The 25,841-nt window shown below is 48.3% G+C and overlaps 1 protein-coding gene across 2 annotated transcripts in view; it reads left to right on the forward strand.

The window, feature by feature from the left end:
* FRMD4A (FERM domain containing 4A) overlaps window positions 1-25,841 on the forward strand; it is a 358,568-nt gene that overhangs the window by 201,575 nt on the left and 131,152 nt on the right. For both annotated transcript variants that reach the window (XM_047755369.1, XM_047755370.1), the window contains exons 4-5: window positions 2,329-2,421; window positions 16,449-16,533. In XM_047755369.1, coding sequence (XP_047611325.1) covers window positions 2,329-2,421; window positions 16,449-16,533 — 178 coding nt within the window. The remainder of the gene's footprint in view (window positions 1-2,328; window positions 2,422-16,448; window positions 16,534-25,841) is intronic.

The raw sequence follows: 25,841 nt of genomic DNA on the forward strand, positions 1-25,841 counted from the left end.
CATCTGTGACCTACACTGCAGCTTGCAGCCAGATCCTTAACCCATCAAGCAAGGCCAGGGATCAAAGCCATATCCTCACGGACACTATGTCAGGTTCTTAACCCGTTGAGCCCCATTAGGAACTCCAGGAGCAAACATCTTAATACAGTGATACAGCAGCTTTTGGTTCATAGGTGCCCGCCTTTCACGGGGGTGTATATGTTACAGACATCAGGGTTCGGCAGCATCAGGCTGAGGCAATATTGTGCAGTTGCACATGAGCTCACTAAGTAAAGTGACAGTTCAACATGAGGTGACGGTCGGACGCTGAGTCCTCCGGGATGATGGACTGGGCGTGGTAAGGAGGGGACAGGAAGAGGACAAGGGCAGATTCTTCTGCTCACACTCGTTCTGTGATTCTGCCTTGCTCTTCAAGACCAGCCTCCTTGATGTGTCTCCAAGGTCCCAGTCGCCACTCTCTCTCTAGCCTCATCCCTTTCTACTCACGAGAAACCGCAGAGCCAGGTTTTTTCCCACCTCCGGGCCTTGGCACATGCGGGCCCCTCTGCTCGGAAAGTGGTTTCCCCTTCCTCTTTGCTTACATCTTGTCATTCTTCCCATCTCCAGCAAACAAGCAATCCTTCTTGGACCTCCCCACCCCCGTCCGCCGGGACTAGATTGGGTCCTTCTGGGTTCGCATTAACTCCGGGTCCTCATACTATTAGGAATTAGATCCTGAATGGTGGATATAGTTGCTGAGTGTCTCCTAACAAGAATAGATGGTTCAGGTAAATAGGGACTGTGTCAGTTTTGCTGATGGCGGCATCTCCAGCCCCTTATTTGGAGGAGGTGGTTAATTCATATTTATGGAAGGAGAGCAGACAGGGAGGGAGGGAAGGGAGAAAGAAATGCAGAAATGACTCCGTTTGTATGTCGTCACAGCTTTCCGTGGTTCCCTGTTTAAAATAGCTTCCATGAGGTCAAATGGACCCACACGAAACTGCACAGGTTCAAATGTACAGTTTCCTACGTTTTGATGTGTGAGTGTGTCTGCACCCATGAAAGAGAATGAACATCTCTGTCACCAGTGTTTCCCATGTCCCTCTGATCCTCTCCCCATCACCCACCGCGCCACCCCGGCATCCGGTCTGCTCTCTGTCACTGCAGATTAGTTGATACTTTCTGGAGTTTCCTATAAATAGAACCAAACAGTCAGTACTCTCTATTGTCTGGCTTCTTTCACTCAGCGTAATTATTTTGAGATTGTCCTGGTGGTTGTGTGTATTAATAGCCCATTGACTTTATCACGGAGTAGTAGTCCATATTCTATAACTGCACCATCATGGCTTCACTCCCCCATTGGTAAACATTTGGTTTGTTTCATGTGTGGAGCAGTTACAGATTAAGTGAACATCTGTGTGTCGAAGTCTTTGCAGGGACATGTGCTTTCATTTCTCCTGGCTGAAATACCAAGGAGTGGGGTGGCTGGGTCGTGTGGTAGGTGTAGGCTTCATTTTTATTTTATTTATTATTATTATTTAATTTATTTTATTTTATTTTTTTGCTTTTTAAAGCCATACCTGCGCATGTGGAGGTTCCCACGTTAGGGATCTAATAAGAGCTGTAGCTGCCAGCCTACACCACAGCCACAGCAACACAGGATCCAAGCCGCGTCTGTGACCTACACCACAGCTCACGGCAACACCAGATCCCTGACCCACTGAGCGAGGCCAGGGATCGAACCTGCAACCTCATGGTTCCTAGTCAGATTCGTTTCCACTTTGCCAGGATGGGAACGTCTAGGCTTTGTTTTTAAAGAAACTGTCTCTCATTTGTTTCTCACCCCATCCATTTCCAGCAGGATGTTGTGAAGATTGCTAATATGGGAGTTCCCATTGTGGCACAGCAAGTTAAGAACCTGACTAGTATCCATGAGGATGCCGGTTTGAACCCTGGCCTCACTTAGTGGGTTAAGGATCTGGCATTGCCGGGACTTGTGGTGTAGGTCACAGATGCGACTTGGATCTGGCATTGCTATGGCTGTGGTGTAGGCTGGCAGCTGTGGCTCTGATTCAACCCTTAGCCCGGGGACTTCCGTAGGTGTGGCCCTAAAAAGAATACTGTGTTTTCATTTTAGGAAATGGACGGTGGGTCTCAAAGCCGCAACTTTGATTGTCATGCAGCATCTCCTGCTGACACCATATTCTCCTGATAATTCCTCTGGGTTCTGCAAATACTGAGAACTTAATAGTGAGGTTCACGTGGATCTGGGGGCCAGTGCGTTCGGCTGCACATTTGCCTTCATGTCACGCCCCAAAGCCCTAACCCCTGGGTCTCTCTTTTCCTCAGGGGACACTTAAACTGGCTTCAACTCGATCGAAGAGTCTTGGAACACGACTTTCCCAAAAAGTCGGGACCAGTGGTTTTATACTTTTGTGTCAGGTATGTACCTTGGGTATGCATCCTTTTGCTTTTTTTTTTTTTTTTTTTTCTCCTTTATCAGAAAAGTCTGGGAGGGTCGAGCGATCAAAGGAAAGAAAATCACGTTGTCTTGGTTCGTTGCCTGTAATAGAGGTCAGAGTACAGCTACCTTCCCAGCACGCATAAATGAAGGGTGTGAGTGTGTAAGGCATGTCAGCATATGTGCCCAGGCGCACGGGCTTGTGCTCTGGCACTAGGGTGCTTATGTGGGATGAAGATAAAACCCTTGTATTTCTGCCTTTGGGGGAGAAAGAGGGTGTACATCTCAAACGAAACTGGGTCTCTTTAAATAACACACACCTGGAGTTCCCATCATGGCTCAGTGGTTAACGAATCCGACTAGGAACCATGAGGTTGCGGGTTCGATCCCTGGCCTCGCTCAGTGGGTCAGGGATCTGGTGTTGCCGTGAGCTGTGGTGTGGGCCGCAGACATGGCTCGGATCCCCTATTGCTGTGGCTCTGGCGTAGGCCGGTGACTACAGCTTTGATTGGACCCCTAGCCTGGGAACTTCCACGTGCTGCAGGAGCAGCCCTAGAAAAGGCAAAAAGACAAAAACAAAAACAAAAAAACACACCTGTGGATTCTTTCGGGGGCTTTTGAAGCTGCATAACAGAAGTCTGTGTCTTCTTTCGTCCTGTCCCAGGTGCTACTTGGCCTCTTTAAACTTCTCTGTTGTGGAGTTCTCATTGTGGCTCATCAGTAATGAACCCAACTAGTATCCATGAGGACTTTGGTTCCACCCCTGGCCCCACTCAGTGAGTTAAGGGTCTGGCCTTGCCGTGAGCTGTGGTGTAGATGGCAGACACAGCTCAGATCCAGTGTGGCTGTGGCTGTGGTGTAGGCCAGCAGCTGCAGCTCTGATTAAACCCCTAGCCTGGAAACTTCCATATGCCACAGGTGCAGCCCTAAAAAAGTGGAAAAAAAAAAAAGAAACTTGTCTATTTTATCCCAGATAGGAATATTTTATCCCAGCAGCAAACCACAGGTTCATGCGTTTGCCAGTAAGGAAGGCTTTGACATCATAATATATCAGAGACAGTGGGCATTTTCTGTGCATTCATCTATTATAAGAAGTTGTATTTTTTGACTGCGGAGAATTGTATGCCTCTCTTTGCAACAATCTTATGAAGTTGACCAAACTTACCCTTTGGCTTGGCAAAAGATTGTGTGAAGCCAGAGGGGAAGTCATGTCACGGGTTCAAGGGCAAAGTACAGATTGTGCGTAGCCAAGCCAGAATCTGAGCCCCCAGATTTAGTGGCTCCCTGAGCACCCAGTCTGTGGAGCCACCAGGCTGTTTCTGTCCTGAGCCTTCCTTGTGACACAGCTGCAGAGGTATTTAGATTCAAATGCCTCCGTCTTCCAGTGGACACTAAGCCTTCCATCCAAGGCGTAGAACTAACTCTTTTGAAACATGTGAACAGAGGATTTCCCTCTGGCCTGCACTGTATGTGGCAACGTCACTGCTACGACTCTGGTTTGATCCCTGGCCTTGGAACTTCCACATGCCGTGAGTGCAGCCTAAACGTAAAAAAATAAAATAAAACAAAACATGTGAATGGAAATTCAAGAGCAGGACACACATGCTTTACGATTCAGTGCTTCCTAAAGAACACAGCCAGGAATGCAGTTTTTTGTTTGTTGTTTTTTTCTTTTTTGGCCGCCCCGCAGCATATGGAGTTCCCAGGCCAGGGAGCCGATCCATGCCGATGATGCCAGATCCTTTAACCCACTGTGCTGGGCCGGGGATTGAACTTGCATCCTGGTGCTGCAGAGATGGTGCTGATCCCATTGGCCACAGTGGGAACCCCCCGGAATGCAGTTTTAGACGTAGCCATCCTGATACCACGAAAAGCACCGTCAGAGGTAAAGGGTCCATTTCACCGGCAGAAATATGTGTCTTTACTCAGCTGGTACAGTAAATTGAAACATGCATTGAATGCTTTTTTGATTTAACAGCTACGAACCTATCAGAGCTCATCTGAGCCGTCCCTGTCACTGATGGGCGTGACTTCTGTGTCCTAGTCCCGACAATGGCATCTACATTTTCTCAGATAAATGGAGAAGTCGTCCAATCAGACAAAGACGAACGGTTCGCCCGGAAGGGGCGGCAGCATCAGGGGAAACTTGGTGGAGCTTAAGCATTTTATTAACTTCCTGTAATTGGAAGTGGATGCGTCTCCTAGTCGTGTATCAGGCGCCCCACTCCTTCCGGGTACCTTTTGCACACATAAGTCAAGAGGAGAAAAAACGGGGCTGGTTGCATATTCGTTGTTGTTTCCAAGTGTCTGTTATGAGCCTAGTTATCTGTGGGTTTGAGGGACCAAGCCTTGGAGAAAAGCTTGGGCCACTGTGAGCCTGCCTGGTTGAAGTTGTTTGTGGCGGCAGGTCAGTGTCCAAATCACTCTAAGCTGACGCCCTCCCTGGAACCAGCTATGCAGTAGAACTAGAGACCTGGGGACATGGTGATGAGAAACCCAAGGAGACACGTTTTCCTGGTTGGCCAAAGTAGGCACCTCTCAGAACACTCATTAGGAAAACACTCTCCAAGTCCACACTCAGGGATGGAGGCCTTGCAGAAATACCGCCACAAAGCAGAGCTTTCTGTTGCTCACCCTACGAGCAGATGTTTCTGGAGAGCCCCGGGTTTCTACTTCCAGTTACCTCTTGGCCACCTGAAATACGTCACATTCGACAGGTCCAAAACCAAGTTCATCATCTTCCCACCCTGACCCCAAGCCTTTTGGGGTCCCATCAAATCTGACATCGTTATCCATTCCATCTCATAGGCTTATATCTTCAAGTCTGTCTTCCTTTCCTCTCCCTCAGATTCTTACAGGCATTAATTCCTTGCTACTACTTCCAGAATCTCTCCCCACCCTTCCCTCTCCTCTTTGCCACCTGAACTCAGGCCCTCATCTTCTGTCACCTCAAGTTATACAATAATTGAATATAGAATAGTGCAAGTTATTACAACTGCCTCACGGGGTGGGTACCTCCTTGGCACTGGCCATGGACAATCCAGGCTCCCAAACCCGGCCCCCCACTCTCCTTAGCCCCCATTTCATGGGGGGGGCTAAACAGTACAGTATCAAAACACTGATGGAGTTCCCATTGTGGCTCAGCGGGTTAAGGACCCGGCTAGCATCCATGAGGGATGTGGGTTTGATCCCTGGCCAGTTAAGGATCCGGTATTGCTGTGAGCTGTGGTCTAGGTCCCAGACGTGGCTTGGATCTGGCGTTCCTGTGGCTGTGGCATAGGCCAGCAGCTGCAGCTCCAATTGGACCCCTAGCTTAGGAACTTCCATATGCTAAAGGTACAGCCCTAACAAGAAAAAACAAAAAACACTAATAGTTTGTCTCCTATAGAGAAAAGGCAGATTGTCCTTTGGGGTGAATTCTTCCCTTTTCCCTTGATTTTCCGCCTGGCAAGGGCTTGCAGTTTATAACCCGGTGCCTTTCTGGGGATGTCTAAGGCTATTTTCTCCAAAGGAGTGGTACGATAAATTATCTTCATAAAAGACCCAGACCTTGGATTATCCTAGAGTCCCTAAAAGAGCTCATGTCCAGCTGGGCTGTGTGTACACGCCGACCTTTCTAAACAAGAGCCCAGCTGTCCATCACATGTGCATCTACGAAGCAGCCTGACGCTCCAGCCCCTCATTGCTGTTTTTCCCTTTAAACATCTATACGTTACATCCGTATAACATGCACAGTTATATAGGAGAGTAAAGGCAGAATACATGATAAAAGAGACATGGAAAAGATTGGCTGCCTTAAGCCAAGATTTAAGAATTCTCTTAATAGAAATCTTAACCCTATGCCACCATGGATCAACGTTTAGGCTGCCATCCAGCGTGGCTTGCTCCTTGGCATTTATATATTCTTTTGCTGTAATGCATATTCAGAACATCTGAGAGTGACGTCAGAATTACGGCCTCCTTTCAACTGATTAGAAACTATAAGACCCATTGTGGCTCAGCAGTTAGCAAACCTGACTAGCATCCATGAGGACACGGGTTTGATCCCTGGCCTCGCTTGGTGGGTCAAGGATCCGGAGTTGCTGTGAGCTGTGGTGTATGTCACAGATGTGGCTCAGATCACGAGTTGCTGTGGCTCTGGCATAGGATGGTGGCTCCAGCTCCGATTGGACCCCTAGCCTGGGAACCTCCATGTGCCATGGGTGTGGCCTAAAAAAACAAAACGACCAAAAAAAAAAAATAACATGAATTGGAATTCAGCAATTCTGCTTCATCTTCTTAAGCAGGAAGGAAGCATTTCCTCCTTGGAGGGTGGGGAGCTGGCATCAAGCTGCAGGAGAGTCTCAGAAGGGCAGGGTGGAGGGCTAAGAACCCCCCTTCACTGACCCCTTATTTAGCCTCCCAGGGACTTAATCCCTTCAGTGTTCCTCAGTCAGATGACCGGGAATGGTCATAATGGCATCAGGGACTTTCTAATTACCTAAAAAGGAAAAAGGGCAGAGAGAAGGGAGCTGTCCATTATTATAGGTGAAGTACTTTCACAACCATTCTTGAAGAGGTATTATTTTTCCTAATGAAGATAAAGAGATGGGGGACCCAAGACGATCATATAAATCCCCCCCCCCTTTATGGCTAGTAAATTATTGCATCTTTTTTTTTTTTTTAAATGGCTGCACCCTTGGTGTATGGAAGTTCTTGGTCCAGGGATTGAATCTGAACTGCAGGTGCAGCAATGCCACATCCTTTAACCCACTGCACCAGGCCAGGGATTGACCCCTACCTTCGCAGGGACCCAAGCCACTGCAGTCAGATTCGTAACCCACTGCACACAGCTAGAACTCCAAGGTATTGTACCTGTTCATCCAGATCTGACTCCAAACCTGGGACCCTTACCCCTATGCCACGCGGCTTCTACCTCATGAGCGAAAAGTGACACCATGCTTGCTTATCAGAGAGCCTGCTGTTGCTCCCTGTGCAGGCAGGGCCAGGAGCGGAGGTTGCCGACCTTGGTCCATCTTGTGCTCCATGCTGGCCGGCCAGGTCTGCAGCACCAGAACCCATCTGCAGATGCAGCCTGTGCAAATGCAGGTGCACCTGGCCCTGGGTGAGAGAGAGGTGCAGTGAAGAGCAGCCCTTTCAAGGCCTGACCTTGCTGCGCTGGAGCTACTCAACTCAGCACCATGGACAGAGCGCCCCCTGCAGGGGCCAAGCAAGCTGTAGTCACAAAGAATGGTGGCCCCATTGGAAACCACCTTGGTAGAGGAAAGGGGCATTTTAAATGGGAAAGCGGGAGTTTCCAGAAGCTGAGATATGTGCTATTTATTGAGAAAGCCTCGTCGTCTCTTGAGAAAACCTTGCCATCTCTTGACAACAGTGACCTTCAGAGGGGAGGCGTTCTGCCCTGAGCTCCGCTCCCTCCTCTTCTACATAGAAACCTCCAAGGTCCCACTGGCCCCTTTTTGTCACTCTGAGCTTCGTCACTGCTGGACCTTCAGAGCCAGAAGCCACTCTCATTTCAACTGTGAGGTGTCAACGGCTCTCTCACTTGCGAACTCCATGCTACGCACTCACCATTATCAATGGATAGGTTATCGATTTATGAATATTCGTAATCTCGCTATGTTGCAGAAACTGAGGAGCTAAGAATAAGGCAGAGAACAGATGAACCCCTATTCTTCCATGACTTCCAAGACTCCCCCCTCCCTCTTTCTCTCCTTCTCTCCCTCTGTCTCTCTCTTTCTCTCTCACACACACCCCCCTCACATCTCAGAGGAAGAGTGACCCTTAGCCCAACATCTGAGGCTAGTAGGACCACGTGTACTCCAGTTCCAGCCCCTCCCACCACCCCTTTCTTTTTCTCTATCTTAAGCTGCTGTTGCTCCATCCACCCCTCCCCTCCGTGTCCACAGGGCTCCCACCCACACAGAAGAAAGTACCCTGCCTGTCTTCTTCCTCCTGCAACCACCACCCCTGCTCTGTTCACAGCAGAGGGTCAGAAGGATGGGCTTGCTGCCACCTTTCCCGCACCCCACTGACCCCTCTGCTCTGTGAGGGTCCAGCCTCTGGTCCTGTCATGCCTGTGGTCACTGGAGGTCCCTAGACCCCAAATTCCACAGGCCCTTCTCTGCCCTCCGCTGTCTGAATCAAACAGTGTCATTATCTTTCTGCCCCCAAACTTGGGCTGTTTTTGCCCTGACACCTCCTTATCTCTGCCATGGGCACACCACCCATCCAGTCCCCACCAAGCCAGCAACTTGAAAGTCAGCCTTGACATTATCTGCTCTCTCCCACCTGCTCCCTTCTCTTTCCTCTTACTCACTAATTCTTCTTATTTCTGCACCTCTCTCTCTCTCTCTCTCTCTTTTTTGACACAGCATGTAGTAGTTTTATGTGGAATCTCAGTTCCCAGACCAAGGATTGTCCCCTAGACCACCAGGGAACTCCCCTCTGCATCTCAAATAGCTCCATCCCTTACCCTCCATACACACGCCCCTGGCTGTAATTAGGACCTTCATAAGCCTCTCCTGGTCTTGAAAGCTCCTTGTTCATCTCTGCTTCTGGTCTTGGCCACTTCCGCTCTCTCCTGTGTGTTGCCACTGAGCACTTTTCTAGAATTCTTATCGGATCCCTTACTCGTGATCTTCCTGGCTTCCCAGGATCATGCCAAGGGTCCCCTTGGCATGTCCTGGGTGACCTGATTTGTGCATGCCTGTCCAGCCTCATCTTTCCCCGCTCCCTGACCCCGACACACATCCTTTACAAGCAGCCCAGTGGTCAGTGTACCACCAAGGTCACATTCAAGGACGAGACCACTGTTTAGGGCCATGAGGTGAGCTCTGGAAATTGAGAACAGTGACCCTCTGATAGTGTCCACCAGGCAAGCTAGAAATAGGTCAGGGAGTTCCCGTTGTGGCTTAGAGGTAATGAACCTGACTAGGATCCATAAGGATGCGGGTTCGATCCCTGGCCCCGCTCAGTGGGTTAAGGATCCAGCATTGCCTTGAGCTGTGGTATAGGTCGCAGATGCGGCTCAAATCCTGCCTTGCTGTGGCTCTGGCGTAGGCCTGCAGCTGTAGCTCCCATTCGACCCCTAGCCTGGGAACCTCCATTTGCCGCACACGTGCCCCCAAGGAATGATTCCTCTATGGCTGGACTGTCCCTTTCATTGTGGATTCTCCAGATAAGTGTCTTTGGAGCTCTGGTCATTTGCACTGTTCGCAAGAAAATAAATAAGGATTAGATGTGTCTCTTCAAACTTAGAGTTTCACAAACAATAAGGTGAGCTACGGGGGCGGGGGGGGGGGAGATGCCAGGAAGCTTTAATGTGGGAGAGGGAATTTTACAGCTGAGTTCATGACCTGACGGTTGGTGTCTTTCCTGGCGGACTCAGACAGCTGTTGCTGTTTCCTGTCACTCGTGGTAACAGTGGCGGCATGGATCCAAACTCAGGTGCCCGCCACCAGAACTTGCTGGATCTCAACTGGGTGTCCCAGTTAGGATCTTCATCAACTCTTGAAATTCTCAGAGCTGTTTGGCCGCTGAAACTCCCAGTGCTATTCATTATCCTTCTCATTATGATCGCCTCTTTTTGCTACCCGAAGCCAGCCTTCCAAATGTGACATTTGTGTTCATTACAGGATGAAATCACTGGGCCATTTAATTAACACTTGCTGTAAATAGTCAGTGATTCCCAAGTGCCAAGGGGTGGATGCGAGAGGGAAGAGGAAGAGCGAGGGGGGCAGCGGAGGAAGCCTTGCTGATGTCACCTGGGCTGGACGGTGTTCCATCTGCCACCGCCCAAGGCTTCTACACGTTTGAGGGGACGGGACTCCCCCGGCTTCAGGGCCTCAGTGTTTAATCTGCTCAAACATGCAGTCGCATAGCACCTACGTATTCCTGCTCCAGACTGTCTGATAAAATATCCCCAGATGATCATCCGCCGGGCCAGGTTGGGTGTGGAATTTGCCTTGTTGCTTAAGGGACTCTGTGTAGCCAGGTGGGTTTGCCCTTGGTCCAGGGCACCGTTTCCTTTCATACCAAAAGAAGCCCTAAGTCAGTCCTGCTAAATGTTTTGTCCTGGAAAACCCAGAAAAACCTGTTTTAAAATGTAGGTTTTATTATTATTCAGGTACTTGAGACCAACAGATGGGGATATGACTGCCATTGAAAAGAGAGATGGGGAGTTCCCATTGTGGTGCAGTGGAAACGAACCCAACCTTAACCGCTTGGTGGGTTAAGGATCTGGAATTGCCACGAGCTGTGGTGTAGGTCACAGATGCGGCTAGGATCTGGCATTGCTGTGGCTGTGGCATAGGCCGGCAGCTATAGCTCTGATTCGACCCCTATTCTGGGAACTTCTATATGCAGCAGGTGCGGCCTTAAAAAAGACGGGGGGAGGGGAGAGAGAAAGATCGCTACTCAGTTTCCATGAGGGAGAATACCCCATGCCAGGCAGGGCCACGTGAGAGAAGCACAGCCTCTGCCAGGAGGCAGAGGGAGTCAGGGACTGCAGGCAAGAGGTTTTATTATGCTTTTTTCAGGAAAGACTGAGTGAGGCAGGATAAACAGGCCTAGGGCTGGCTGGTTTGAATAGTTTAAGTGGGCTTTGGGACATGGGGGCCGCCCCAAGTCATCCAGTTCCTGGCCCAGGGATGCTTAAGGCAGGTGGATGGTGGCCTGGAGTTTGAAATCCCCACAGAGGTGGCGAGGACGGGCATGTGGGCTCTGGATGGGCTGGTCCCTGGGCAAAAGGTATGCGCGTAGATGAGTCCTTTATCATCTCCAGGAACTGATTAAGCCCAGGAGGGGCCGTCCATTGAAAGTCAGCACGGTCCCAGATGTCAAAGCATCCAAAACCCACGGTTAATACAGAACCAGGCTCGGAGCTGTCCCCGCAGAGCCTCTGAACCTCTGAGACATCATTCATCTCCTTAGGTCGACCCAGAGCCCCGGGATTTTCTTTGTGCACCGGGATTTTCTTTGTGCACCGGGTCTGTGGAGAGAAGCCCTCCTCACTGATAGTCAAGCCAGTGAAACATCGCCACCTACTGCCCAAAAGCGGAACCTTTGACAAGGCTCCCTGGAAACAATCCAAAGGGACAGAGCTGGTGTCTGGACTTGGAACTCCATCTTTTGACCTTTCCCATTTCCCCAGAAAATCTTTCTCCCCTCGTGTGTGCTAGGATTGAGATGTCTGAGGTCTGTTTTTCCCCCTCTGGTCACTTTTGACTTCCCAGCTCCCCAGCACAGAAGAGAAAGTTCGGGATGAGTTAAATATCCAGGGTTTCAGAACAATATGACGGGCCTGGAACTCACAGGGTTTCCCAGGCTGACGCTTGGTGATAAAGGTCAGCAGGAAACTGGAGTTTCTGTCAAAAGAAGGTGATTTTTTTTTCCTCCCTCTCAGAATACACTTGTTATTTCCTCCACCTTCCTGTCTCTTGTGCAGCTGGAGAACAAATACTGTCTCAGAAGGCAGAATTGGCCATCTCGTTTCAGTTTTCCATTATTAGAGAGTTAGACAGGGAAGTATGTATTTTTTTTTTCTTAACACGCTTAATAGGAGGTGGGGGACAGAATGTCTTTGCTCCTTAATTCTCAAGAATTAAAATAGAAGTTCCTGGTGGCCTAGCTGTTAAGGAATCAGCGTTGTCACTGCTGTGGTGTGGGTTCGATCCCTGGCTGGGGAACTTCCCCATGCTGCAGATGCAGCCAAAACCACAACAACAACAACAACAAAAACCCTCACCAGTGGTGTGTAGAGAGGCAAACCATTGAAAAGCAGAGTCTTTTCATTCAGAGAAACGTCACAAGTTCAAGTTGCTGCCTGGATTAGGGCTGGGGACACCACAATGAATGAGATTTGGTCCCAGCCCTCAGGGAGTCGCAGCTTAGTAAGAAGACATCTCAGGGGAACAGGAAATCCTGGGGCCACAAGGCCCTGCCATAAGCAGAGGACGTCACCGGAGCCCAGGAGAAGTGGTCTCCTGTGGGGACCATCAGCGGAGTCAGTGAAAACGTGTGGCAACCGTGAGCAAAAGGCTAAAGGGATCAGTAGTGATGCAGACAATTGCCTTGGGAATGGATTAGCAATGAGACCCTGCTGTGTAGCGCTGGGAACTATGTCTAGCCACTTATGATGGAGCATGATAATGTGCAAAAATAGAATGTGTACATGTATGTGTAACTGGGTCACCATGCTGTACAGTAGGAAAAAAATTGTATTGGGGAAATAACTATTATAAATAAATAAATAAATAAATAAATAAATGGATCAATAGTGACTTGGGGCTGCAGGATGATTTAGGGGGTGGAAGCAACAGCTTGGACATTGGCCCAGAGCCACGCCTGCATGTCCCCAGCTGAACTGGCTTTCCAATGACCTGCCCAGAGCCCCGTCCTGAGCCTTTGTCCAGCCCCACCACCTCCTTGGCCTCCCTTTCCCTTCCCTCCCCTCCTTCTGCCTTCCTTCCTACCTTCTTTTTTTTTGTCTTTTTGCCATTTTTAGGGCCACTTCCGTAGCATATGGAGGTTCCCAGGCCAGGGGTCCAATCGGAGCTATAGCCGCTGGCCTACACCACAGGAATGTGGGATCCAAGCTGCGTCTGCAACCTACACCACAGCTCACGGCAACGCCGGATCCTTAACCCACTGAGCAAGGCCAGGGATCGAACCCGCTGCCTCATGGTTCCTGCCTCATGATTCGTTAACCACTGAGCCACGACGGGAACTCCATCCTTCCTGCCTTCTGATTTTGCTCTTCTGACTACCCCTTGCCAAAAACCGTTTCCAACAGGTGTAGGTTTTTAAATTACATCAGATTTAACTCACAGCCAATTTATTCCCCCATATCATGAATCAGATGGGAAACCTCGGTTACATATGACTGTACCGTCATTTTATTTATTTATTTTTTGGTCGTGTGCCAGGCAAGTGAAAGCTCCCCAGGTCAGTGATCAAAACCATGCCACAGCAGCCACCTGAGCTGCTGCAATGACACTGCTGGATCCCTGCCCCGCTGCACCACCAGGAAACTCCCTGCACTGTGTCATTTCATATCAGGGACAGAGCGTTCATTTGGGGCTCCTCGGGGGTGGGAGGGTTCTAGAACCAACCGCTCACAGACAGGGAGAGACAGCTGTATTTTCCATTGAGATGTAGAATTGGCTCCTGCATTTTAGGTCTCCATTACTAGGCGAGTGAAAGCAGAACAGCTTTACTGTTCATCCGAGACCACCATAGACGCTTGGGGGACCTCCGTGACATCCAATACTTTCTCCAGGGAGCTCCTATTGTGATTCAGCTGGCTAAGAACCCGACTAGTATCCATGAGGATGCAGGTTTGATACCTGGCCTCACTCAGTGAGTTAAGGATCTAGCGTTGCTACAAACTGTGGGTGTAGGTCTTGGAGGCAGCTCGGATCCTGCGCTGCTGTGGTTGTGGCGTTGACCGGCAGCTGCAACTCCCATTCCACCCCTAGCCTGGGAACTTCTATATGCCACTGGTATGGCTCTAAAAAGACAAAATAATTTAAAAATTAGTTCCTGTGGTGGCTCAGCGAAAACGAATCTGATTAGTATCCATGAAGACGCAGGTTCAATCCCTGGCCTCACTCAGTGGGTTAAGGATACGGCGTTGCTATGAGATATGGATTAGGTTGCAGACGTGGCTCAGATATGGCGTGGCTGTGGCCAGTGGCTACAGCTCTGATTCGACCCTTAGCCTGGGAACCTCCATAAGCCATGGGTGCAGTCCTAAAAAAAAAAAAAAAAAAGACCAAAATAAATAAATAAACAGTTGCTCCAAAAGCAGGCAGTCGGTATTTTTTTTTTTTTTTTGGCAGGGAAGGGAGCGATGGTAGAGATCAACCAGCCTTTTCATTGCCAGACTTTACAAGAATGAAGACTGTATTGTAATTTCCAAAAGTTTTGTAGACCCTCCATTATGGTAACTGTGCAATTAATATCTGTGGATTGAAAATATCTGTGAATATCTGAAGGACTGGGATTCACTCACAGATTTAAATGCATCTGTAGTGCATTCCTCACAGCAGCCTCTGCACACATCTGTGAGGTGGTCGAAGGCATTGTTTATTTCGTCTCTAGACAAGAGGTGGCAAACTAGGGGGGCGTGGTCTTGCTCCAGCCCAGTGGACGTGTTGTGTTTGCCTTGTGCAATGTTGGCACGTTGGTTTTGCTGTTGCTGTTTTCATCCGAATTCGTTTCCACTGTTGGAAAGCAGCAGACGTCTTTGGTGGAGAACTGCTGACCAAGCCCAGCAATCTTGTATAGTTTGGAAAGCAGAGGCCCAGCAGGGTTATGTGACTTGCCTGGAATCACACCAGCTGGGACCCGATCACTGGTCTCTTGGCTTCCTCGCCAGGATCCTTTCCATCCTATTGTCTCACCCTTCTGGGAGACCACAGCACTTGTTTCTTCTCGTTTCACTTTCTGCCCCCTCTTGGGGTCCCCAGTTTCCACGAGGCAGATGCCCAGTGCCCTTCAGAGGTTGTCACACCCACCCAGAACCCCTTTCCCTCCAAGTCTCCGTCGTTTTCTCTCTTCCCCTCATCATACCTCCCTCCATGCACCTGAGCCTTCCTTATCTAATGAAGGAATTTAATAAACTCCAGAGTCGATGTGTAAGGCGCCTCAAATGTAAACTTAAATCATTTCAGCATGTGTCATCCTGAAAAAAATCCATAAGCTCCATCTGGATAAAAATCCAGTTCTCATTTGGCTGAATGTGCATGAATATCATAGCGTTGAGAGCACTGGCCACAGCTCTCTGGATGTGCAGACATCAAACGCCACCTTGTTATCTTCAGGAAGATCTGTTGTAACCATTTCAAAGAGACATAGGGCCCCTTCTTCAATTATCTTTGAAAACTCCCATTCAGCAGTGATTAGGACAAAAAGTAATCTAATGAAAACAGATGACATATAAAACGATGGGAGTTCCCATCATGGCTCAGCAGTAACGAGCCCGATTAGTATCCATGAGGATGCAGGTTCGATCCCTGGCCTCGCTCAGTGGGTTAAGGACAGTGTTGCCGTGAGCTGTGGTGTAGGTCACAGACGCAGCTCAGATCCCACGTTGCTGTGGCTGTGGTGGAGGCTGGTAGCTGCAGCTCCGATTCGACCCCTAGCCTGGGAACCTCCCTATGCTGCGGGTGTGGCCCTAAAAAGACAAAAAATTAAAATTTTAAAAAATTGGAAAGCAGATAAGGAAAAGGAAAATAGGTGGTCAAGTTCAAGTTGACTTTTTTAAATAATGGTTTTTATTTTTTCTATTACAGCTGGTTTACAGTGTTCTGTCAGTTTTCTACGGCACAGCAAGGTGACCCAGTCACACATACATGAGTACATTCTTTTTTCTCCCATTATCATGCTCCATCATAAGTGACCAGACATAGTTCCCAGTGCTGCACAGCAGGATCTCATTACTTATCCATTACAGAGGCAATCGTTTGCATCTAATTAACCCCAAATTGCGAGTCCATCCCACTCTCTCCCACTCCCCCTTGGCAACCACAAGTCTGTTCTCCATGCAAGTTGATTTTTAGGTATTGATGATGGGCCCAGCTCTCTGCTGTCGGAAGGGCTCTCTGTCATGATGCTTATTAACCCACTCTATATGGACTTGAAAGGAGCTCCCTTGTGGTACAATGCGTTGAGGACCTAGTGTTGTCACTACTTGGGTCGCTGCTGTGGTGCAGGTTCAAGCCCTAGCCGGGGAATTTCCACATGCTGTGGGCACAGCCACAAAATATAAATAAATAAATAAATAAATAAATAAATAAATAAATAAATAAATAAATAAATAAATGGACTTGCAAAGCACTGTTTTCTCTGGAAAAGGAATCATGGGAACAATAGATGATGCCTTTCTCCTTTGTTGGGATTGGGAGCCCCCGTCGTCAAGGCAACTCATATGATTCAGAGAACGCTCGATAACTGCCTGAACAGTTGATGCTTCTGTGGTTCATTGGCAGTTTTTCTCTTCCAGGTTCTATATAGAAAGCATCTCATACCTGAAGGACAATGCCACCATCGAACTCTTCTTCCTCAATGCCAAGTCCTGCATCTATAAGGTGAGAACTTTTTCTTCCTGTTCAGAGTTTTGCGTTGCCATCTGAAAGCATCCTTTGAAGCGGAGAACCCCACCTTGTTACCCCTCCTGTGATTTTATGGGCGAGTGGAAGGACTTTGTAGATTAATGATTATCAACAAACAGAGTTGCACAAAGCTAAAGCTACAAATCGTTAATAACATGACTCCGTCCAATCCCATCACTGTGTTTTGGCTTCTTGGAGGTGATCCTTAGCTCAGTTTTAGGGATCTCCTTACCTTGGCAATGATGACAACAGAGAAACGCAGACTAGTGTGCCAAATACACTAGATCACAATTATAAATGAACCTTTTATAACCAGATGCATGTGTATTTAACCATTTGGGGATATTTTAGCAGCATTTTTCAAAAGGATGCTCTTGGCACTATTTGACAATTTTAATTTTTAAAAAATTTATTTTATTGAAATACAGTCGATCTACAATGTTGTGTTAATTTCTGCTATACAGCACAGCAATTCAGTTATACATATATATGCATTCTTTTTCATTTTCTCTTCCACTATGGTTTATGGCAGGATATTGAATCCAGTTCCCCGTGCTATGCAATAGGACCTTGTTTATGCGTCGTATATATACTAGTTTGCATCTGCTAATACCAACCTCCCAGTCCTTCCCTCCTCCACTCTTCCTCCCCCTTGGCAACCACAAATATGTTCTCGGTGATGCAGGATGGGTTTTTTTGGGGGTGGGGGGTCTTTTTGTCTTTTTAGAGCCACACCCGCGACATATGAAGGTTCCCAGGCTAGGGGTCCAATCGGAGCTGTAGCTGCTGGCTGACACCACAGCCACAGCAACACAGTCTCCAAACCGCATCTGCGACCTACACCACAGCTCACAGCAACGCCAGATCCTTAACCCCTTGAGTGAGGCCAGAGATCCGAACCCATATCCTCTTGGATGCTAGTTGGGTTCACTAACCACTGAGCCACGATGGGAACTGCCAGGATGTTTTTTTTAACCATAGTAAAATTTTCCATGGTAACCATGGATAAGCGTACAGTTCAGTGGTGTTAAGTACATTTACCTTGTCGTGACACCATCCATCCCCAGAACTCTTCATCCTATGGAACCTGAAACTGCACCCCTTAAACACTAATTCCCCATTCTCCCCAAGCCCCAGCCCCTGGCAACCTTCGCTCTACTTTCCACCTCTGTGAATCTGACTACTCTAGGTTCCACTATGAGTGGAATCACTCAGTATTGGTCCTTTTGCAGCTGGCTTGTATCACTCAGCCTAATGGCCTCCAGGTTCTTCCACACTGTAGCATGCGTCAGGATTTCCTTCCTCTTTAAGGCTGAGTAACATCCTACTGAATGGATATACCACATTTTGTTGATTCATCCATCCGTCAGCGGATGCTTGCATCACTTCTACCTTTTTACTCTTGTGAATAATGGTGCTCTGAATGTGGACTGATAAACGTCTGTTCAAGACCCTGCTTTCCATGGTTTTCAATGAATACCCAAATGTGGAGTTGCTGGATCGTATGATAATTCTCTTTTTCATACTTTGAAGAACTGCCATACTGTTTTCCATAATGACTGCACCATTTCACATCCCCACTAACAGTGCATGAAGATTGCAAATTCTGCACATCCTCACCCACACTTATTGTTTTCTGGGTTTTAAAAAAAACTATAGTCATCTTAGTTGTTTTAGGTGGTATCCTGTGGTTTGGGTGTGAATTCCCCTGATGACTAGAGATTTGGGCATCTTTTCACATGCTTGTTGGCCACTAGTACATCTTCTTTAGAGACCCGTCTATTCAGTGGACATCTGGTCAATGAGTGGAACATTCCTGTGCATCCAGTTCCCCCCTGTGCTTGTAGTGTTTCCTTTCATTGGAGGACCCCAAATGCCCACAGAAAATTTCCAGCACACACCCTCTCCCGGGGGAGAGGGGCTTGCAGACCACCCCCCAGGTTGAGAACCATGACTGGGAGAATGTATTTGAAGTGAACACTCTCTCTGCGCCCCCCCCCCCCGCCACCTCCCCTTCTGTCTCACAGGTGCAGCCTTAGGTCAGCTCATTCACGACCAGGGAGAAGGGCGGCTGATACTTAAACTCCCGTGGCCCCGTGATGTGGTTGGTGCTGAGTGCTTTCTGTGAGGTGGTGTGGCTGAATCTCTGCAGCATCTCTGAGATGAATATTGTTCTTCATCCCACTTTTCCCTGCGAGGAAGATGAGGCACGGGGCGGTTGTGAGATTCACCTGGGGTTGCATGTCTGCTAAATGGCAGGGTCAGTCGGGGCTGAAGCTGGCAGCCTGACTCCAGATCCCAGATCTCAGCCCCTGGGCTGCGCTGCACCTTGAACATCAGACTCTTCTTAGAGGGGGTCATCCCTCTGCAGCCACGGAGAACTTCAAAGCCAAGTACACCTGTTGTAAAATGGTCGATGGCTGTATTCAAAGGAGATCCCACTGCCTCTGTTTTCCTATTTAACTAAACCCAGTTTGGAGAGATTATAACAACCCATTGCACGTTAAAGTGTGCGCACATATGCACGCACACACACACACGCACATACATTGAAATGGTCTATCAGCTGTCACTTTTCCTTCTGGAACTACTTCACATCCTTTGCACAGAATAGTTCCACCAATTGCAAATGTGCGCAATCGTGGAGGGCACAGTGGTGAAAGAATGGCACCTGGTGACAGTTGTTAAACCAGCACTTAGACTGGGCTCAAACCCAGCGCGCTCAGACCTAGGGTGTTTGGGGATTTTGCCGAATGGAGGAACAAAGAAGCTCAATGCAGTTCCAGGATAAGTTGCAAATTTCTTCTTCTCTCTAAACCCTCACTTTCTTATTACAGTGGAAATAATAAGACCGACCTTACAGACCTCATGGGGGTGAGCATGTCCGATCGTTTTTTTCTTGATTTATTTTTTATTAGGGTAGAGTTGATTTACACCACTGAGTCAATTTCTGCTCTACAGCATAGTGACCCAATCATACATATATAGACATTCTTTTTTTCATATTATCTTCCATATGGTCTCTCCCAAGAGACTGGATATAGTTAGTTCCCTCTGCTGTACAGTAGGACCTCACTGCTTATCCATTCTAAATGTGTGTAATCCATGTGAAAGCACTTCCAAGGAATTCAAGAATAAAAAGTGAAGACTGTCCACCAGGGGGCAGACTTGGGCAGCAAATGCCAGAAAGTCACTGACAGGGTAAAATGCCTTCAACCCAGCACGTAAAAAGCTACGAAAAAAAGCTGCCCCAAATTGTGCAACAGACACCTGGGAACTAAAAAAGAAGACATCCCCAGAACTAAATATTACAGGTTTCCCCAAGTAGAGGAGGTGATGCATTCAGAGCTGGCCACCTGTCTTAGGATCCAGGTGCCCATAGCCTGCCTTCTGACCCGGGGAGCACGTGCCCTTCCCGAACCCCTACTTCTCAGCTGCTGCCATGGAGCTCAGTGAGTCCTGCCAGCGAGCCCGAGATGGCTTTTCTAAGGTTGGCGCAGGAGACAGAGCCATGTCCCAGGGCCACTGTCTCCCTTCCGTCCTCAAAAATAATATTTTCAGGAGTTCCTGTTGTGGCTCAGTAGGCTAAGAACCTGACACAGTGTCCAGGAGGGTATGGATCCCTGCCCTCACTCAGTGGGTTAAAGGATCCAGTGTTGCCTCAAGCTGTGGTGTAGGTTGCAGATGTGGCTCAGATCTGGCATGGCTGTGGCTGTGGCGTAGGCTGACAGCTGTAGCTCCAATTCTACTCCTAGCCTGGGAATTTGCATATGCTACAGGTGCAGCTATAAAAAGAAATAATAGTAATAGCATTTTCATTTGCGTAAAGAGACATTTAGAATCAATAACAATTTATCACATATGTTGCATTATTTGAGGCTCAAGAGTGAGATGGAATCATTAGCTTTACTGAGTGAGGAAAGCAGTGTTGGTTTGGTAATAATTTAGTCAAGGGCAAGAACCAGAAGTGGAGGAAGAGGCTTTCCACGGTTGTAAATATCTAAAGATGGTGTGAGGCCCCATAGCAGATGGATTGTGATAGGGCCTTAAGATTCAGTGGCTTGGAGTTCCCGTAGTAGGGCAGCAGAAACAAACCTGACTAGGAACCATGAGGTTGCGGGTTTGATCCCTGGCCTTGCTCAGTGGGTTAAGGATCCAGCATTGCTGTGAGCTGTGGTGTAGGTTGCAGACGCAGCTCGGATCTGGCGTTGCTGTGGCTCTGGCATAGGCTGGCAGCAACAGCTCCGATTAGACCCCTAGCCTGGAAACTTCCATATCCCGTGGGTGCAGCCCTAAAAGGACAAAAGACAAAAAAAAGGGGGGGGGAGAAAGATTCAGTGGCTCTCGGACTTGGGTCCCCCCCACCCCGTGCCCCTTGGTGACAGCTGTAAACACGACACCTTCTGTGACCCTGCCATGCTTCATTTTCCTCTCCAGTCGTGCAAGGATAGTCAAAGGCCCAACCCACCACCTTCTCGGGAAGATGAAGCAAGAGGAACGTGGACGTGGTTGGTTAGCACTTCGCCAGGCAGGTGATTAGTGCCCATGGAGGTAGAACTGCTCACTAAGAATCAGATCCAAGTTCATCTTGGCTGCAATTTTCTGTGTGCCACCCACACTGCCCTCTGGGCCTTTAAAGGCCTTGAGGAGCCAGAGAGCAGTGCCAGCCGCACAGCCGGTGGGTGATGCTGACACCGGCGGCTTCGGCTGACCCCGCGCTCTCCGGCGTCTTAGAGAACCCTTTCTACCGTGTACTAGAATCTGACTTGTTCAGATGCAGTAAGCTGCTGAGTCCTGCGTCCTCCAAGTTCTTCTTTCATTCACTTTTTAATGCATTAACATTTATTTTTATCTCAGTCATCTGTGATGTAGTTTTAAAAGTTAAGTGATCGTAGAGGATTTTTATGAAAAAGAGCCCACCTCCCACATCCTACCGCTTCCAGCAGTTTCTTCTGGTCTTTGACTGTCTCTATTTATGGGTTTTGGTTTGTTTTCTATTTGGGGGGGTCAGCATATGGAAGTTCCCAGGCTAGGGGTCAAATGGGAGCTTCAGCTGCCTGCCTATTCCACAGCCACAGCCACTCAGGATCCGAGCCGCATCTGCAACCTGCACCACAGCTCACAGCAACACTGGATCCTTAGCCCACTGAGCAAGGCCAGGGATCAAACCTGCATCCCCGTGGATACCAGCTGGGTTCATTACCACTGAGCCATGGAGGGAGCTCCTATTTCTGTTTTGTTTTTGTTTTTGTTTTTTTTAAGTGATTTTACTTTTTAGTGCTTTAACGCTATTACTGCAGTTCTTTCTTTTTTCTTTGTTTTTATAATCCAGTGAATTTGTTATATTTATAGTTGTACACCCAACATCACAGTGCCTCTCTGTATATCTAAATAGTTGGCACATGGTGGTATTCCTTGAGTTATCCATTTCTGATGCAGTCCTCACCTGTTAAGGTGGATGGTCTTCTCTGCAACCGTTCCACCCATACTTTCCTTTTCCAGGTTTCCCAGCATGGTGATAGCCCAGTTCTGGGTGAGAGCCAGAACCATCAGCATTACATTATTATGACTAATCCAAGCAGCATCCTTTGGTTGTGATGCCTTTTTTAGACAACCAGTTCTTTTATCTAAAGGTAATCATTGCCTTGCTGTTACTTGTTTCAGGGTCTCTGCACCCATCCGTATTTTTCCCAAAGGTACAAATTCCCAAAAGTCGACCAGGGTTAATTTGCATATGCATCAGATAATCCAACCGTTCCTCTCTGTGGCTTGGTTTTTCTTGTTTCTGCCTTCGTTGTTTTCCCCGGGACCTCCCTTTTGGAGCCCTCCGTCCTGCTCCAGGCTGCACGTGGCCTCGTCCATGGCCCTCGGGCCCAGGATGCTCCTTCCGTCCCATCCTCACCCCCGCTCTGGACAGGGTGCTCTGCTTTTTCCTGGATTTCCTGTCTTCCTCCTGAGTTTTGTGGGGGGTTTTTGTTTGTTCATTTTGCTTTTTTAGGGCCACACCTGCAGCATGTGGAGGTTCCCAGGCTAGGGGTCGAATCGGAGCTACAGCTGCGGGCCTACGCCACAGCCACAGCCAACACCAGATCTGAGCTGCATCTGCAACCTACACCACAGCTCACGGCAACACCGGATCCTTAACCCACTGAGCGAGGCCAGGGATCAAACCTCCAACCTCATGGTTCCTAGTCGGATTCGTTTCTGCTGCACCATGACGGGAACTCTGTCTTCCTGTGTTTTGCTTTATGCCATTGTTTCACTGGAGAACATCCTGCCGTAATCCAGAGAAGGTGGACAGGGGACATAAAATGTTGGGGTCTTTGCGCATCTGAAAGAGTCTTTGTTCGACCTTCATCTTTGAGTAATAGTTTGACTGGAAGTGGAGATAAGGGAATGTTTTCTCTCAGAATATCAGAGGGGTTGCCTCGGAGCCTTGGAGAGCTGCTCTGGGGGCGTCTGCTGTGCACACACTCTATTTGGACACACGCTCACCTCCACCGCCAGCAACAGGATCTTTCAGGATTTCCTCTTTAATCCTCTTCATCTAAAACTCAGGGTGTATGCCCAGAAGTGGGTCTTTATAAACCCACTATGTTGGGTATCCCATGGGTGCTTTAGCCTGGAAATTCGGATTCTGCTTTATTTCTGGGAGGTGTTTTGTATTCTTTCTTTCTTTTTTCTTTTTTCTGTTTTTTTTGGCCAACCCCCGACATTTGGAGTTAGGACCAAACCTAAGCCACAGCTGCAACGTAAGCCGTAGCTGCAGCAATGCTGGATCCATAACCCACTGTGCCGGGCTGGGGATTGAACCTGCGTTCCAGCACTCCCAAGATACCACTGATCCAACCGTGCCACAGTGGGAACTCCTCGCATTCCTTCTTTGGTGATGTCTGTTGCCTCTGTGCTCTCCTTCTGGAGCTCCTGTTAATCCAATACTGGGCTTGGCCTCCTGCTTCAATACCTGGTTCCTCTTATTTTCCATCTTTGTCGTTTTGTTTTACTTTATGGGCGATTTCCTCAATGTTACCTTTAATCTCCTCTCTTGACTTTCCAACCTTTGCCGTCATGTTTTGAATATCCAAGACTTCCTTCACATTATCTGATTTTTCTTTGTATACTTACAATCCTATTACTGTTTTTGAACCTAATAGACTCATCCCTCCACTCCTAGTAATTATCCTGCCTGTTCTGTGTGCTTGCTGTTTCTTCCGATTTCTTTATTTCTTTCCTGTTTCTTGATTTTGGTCTCCGTGTTGCCTGTAGGAAGCGTTCCAGCCACATTTAAGAGGACTCACTCCAAAGCTGCGAGTGCCCAGGTGGAGTTGGTCCCCTGGGACCATCCCTGTGGAGTGTCCCGGAGGAGAGCTGGTTCTTTCAGTGGGAAGCCCAGGCATCAGCGCTTGGTGTTTTTTTTCTCGTGGTGATGCATTGTCTCCAGAGGATGTCATGTCTTACTTCCCTCGAGGATGTCCCCCTCCCACTTCCAGGGTCTGGGGGAGGGGGTGGCCTCCATTGGGATGTAACCCGCTTTGCATCCCCGAGATCTCAGTTCACCTCATTCCAGCTTCCTGTGCATCTTCTCCAGAGAACAAACCTCTGTTCTCTTCAACAGCACAAAAGTAGAGAAAGGTGTTTTGTTTCGTTTGTGTCTTTGTTTTGTCATTTTTCCCCCAAGCACGCGTGCCAGCCCCCACCCCCTACTCTTCCTTCACCAGGAAACAGAAAGCCTAACTCAGTGAATTTCCCGCTCACTTCTCCTTGCTTTACGGTCCCTGACTTTATACCGAAAGAGCAGGAAATTACAGTCAGAATCTGTCCAAGTTGCAGAAAGTTAGAATCTGATCAGGAGGGAGCAGAAGGAAGTACTGGACTGGGTCACAGACACCCCACGTGGCCACTTGTTCCAGCAGCATCTCTGTTGTGTTTTGACTCACGAAGGGGACAAGTCGAGGAGGGAAGGGAAACTTATGACCAAGGGTGGCTGAAACTCATTTAGAGATGTGTGTCAGGATCTGAGGGACCCCAGGGGAAGTCAGCCTGGGGTGATGTGTGTTTCCTGGAAGCAGAGCTTTCCTGCCAAGCTCTCCATCTGGTCGTCTGTCTCTTTGGATATAGCTTCCAGTGTCCACTGGAGAGGCCCATCGGTCAGCCGCGAGGGGGGCAGTGGACTTGTCAGACTAGAGGGAATGGTGGGTGGATGTGGATTCTAAACTCAGCTCTCCCCCCACCTTCAGTGTTGACTCCTGCCTGCTTGGAGTTCTCCACTGACAAAGCGAGATTTCTGTTAGACATTTTCAAAATTGTTGATAAACTTTCAAATGCTTTGCAAACAGCAAGGGCTAAGCCATAAAATACCAGGCTTTTTTTTGTTTTGTTTTGTTTTTTTCTTCTTTCTTTGCATTAAAAAAGTTTTTATTGGTATTCCCACTGTAGCCTAATGGGATCAGCAGCATCTTGGGAGCACCGGGACACAGGTTTGATCCCCAGCCCAGCGCAGTGGGTTGAGGATCCAGCATTGCCACAGCAACAGCTTAGGTCTAAATTGCGACTCTGATCTAATCCCTGGCCCAGGAACTCCATGTGCCTTAGGGTGGCCAAAAAAAGAAAAAAAAATTATTATGGAAGTTATAGGCATTCAATATAGTGATTCACAATTTTTAAAGATTATACTGCATTTATAGTTACTGTAAAGTATTGGCTATATTCCCATGTGTATGCTATATCATTGTAGCTTATTTTTTTTAAGAGTAAAAACCCTGGGAGTTCCCACTGTGGCTCAGTGGGTTAAGAATCTGACTGCATCGGCTTGGATTGCTGTGCAGGTGCAAGTATGAACCCTGGCCCAGCACAGTGAGTTAAAAGATCTGGAATTGCCGCAGCTACAGCGTAGGTCAGAGCTGTGGTTCGGGTTCAATCCCTGGCCCAAAAACTTCCATGTGCCAAGGGTGTGGCTGGAAAAAAAAAAAAGCGTAAAAACTCTTCATTTTGTTGGCGTTCCATTGTGGTTCAGTGGTTAATGAATCTGACTAGGAACCATGAGGTTGCTGCTTCGATCCCTGGCCTTGCTCAGTGGGTTAAGGATCCGGTGTTGCCGTGAGCTGTGGTGTAGGTTGCAGATGCGGCTCGGACCCTGAGTTGCTGTGGTTCTGGCGTAGACTGGCGGCTACAGTTCCGATTGGACCCCTAGCCTGGGAGCCTCCATATGCCATGGGAGTGGCCCAAGAAATGGCCCAAAAAAAAAAAAATCTCTATTTTATTTACTAATTTTTTATTATTACTAC

The sequence above is a fragment of the Phacochoerus africanus genome, chromosome 12, assembly GCF_016906955.1.
Source record: "Phacochoerus africanus isolate WHEZ1 chromosome 12, ROS_Pafr_v1, whole genome shotgun sequence".
In the NCBI taxonomy this organism is placed as follows: domain Eukaryota; kingdom Metazoa; phylum Chordata; class Mammalia; order Artiodactyla; family Suidae; genus Phacochoerus; species Phacochoerus africanus.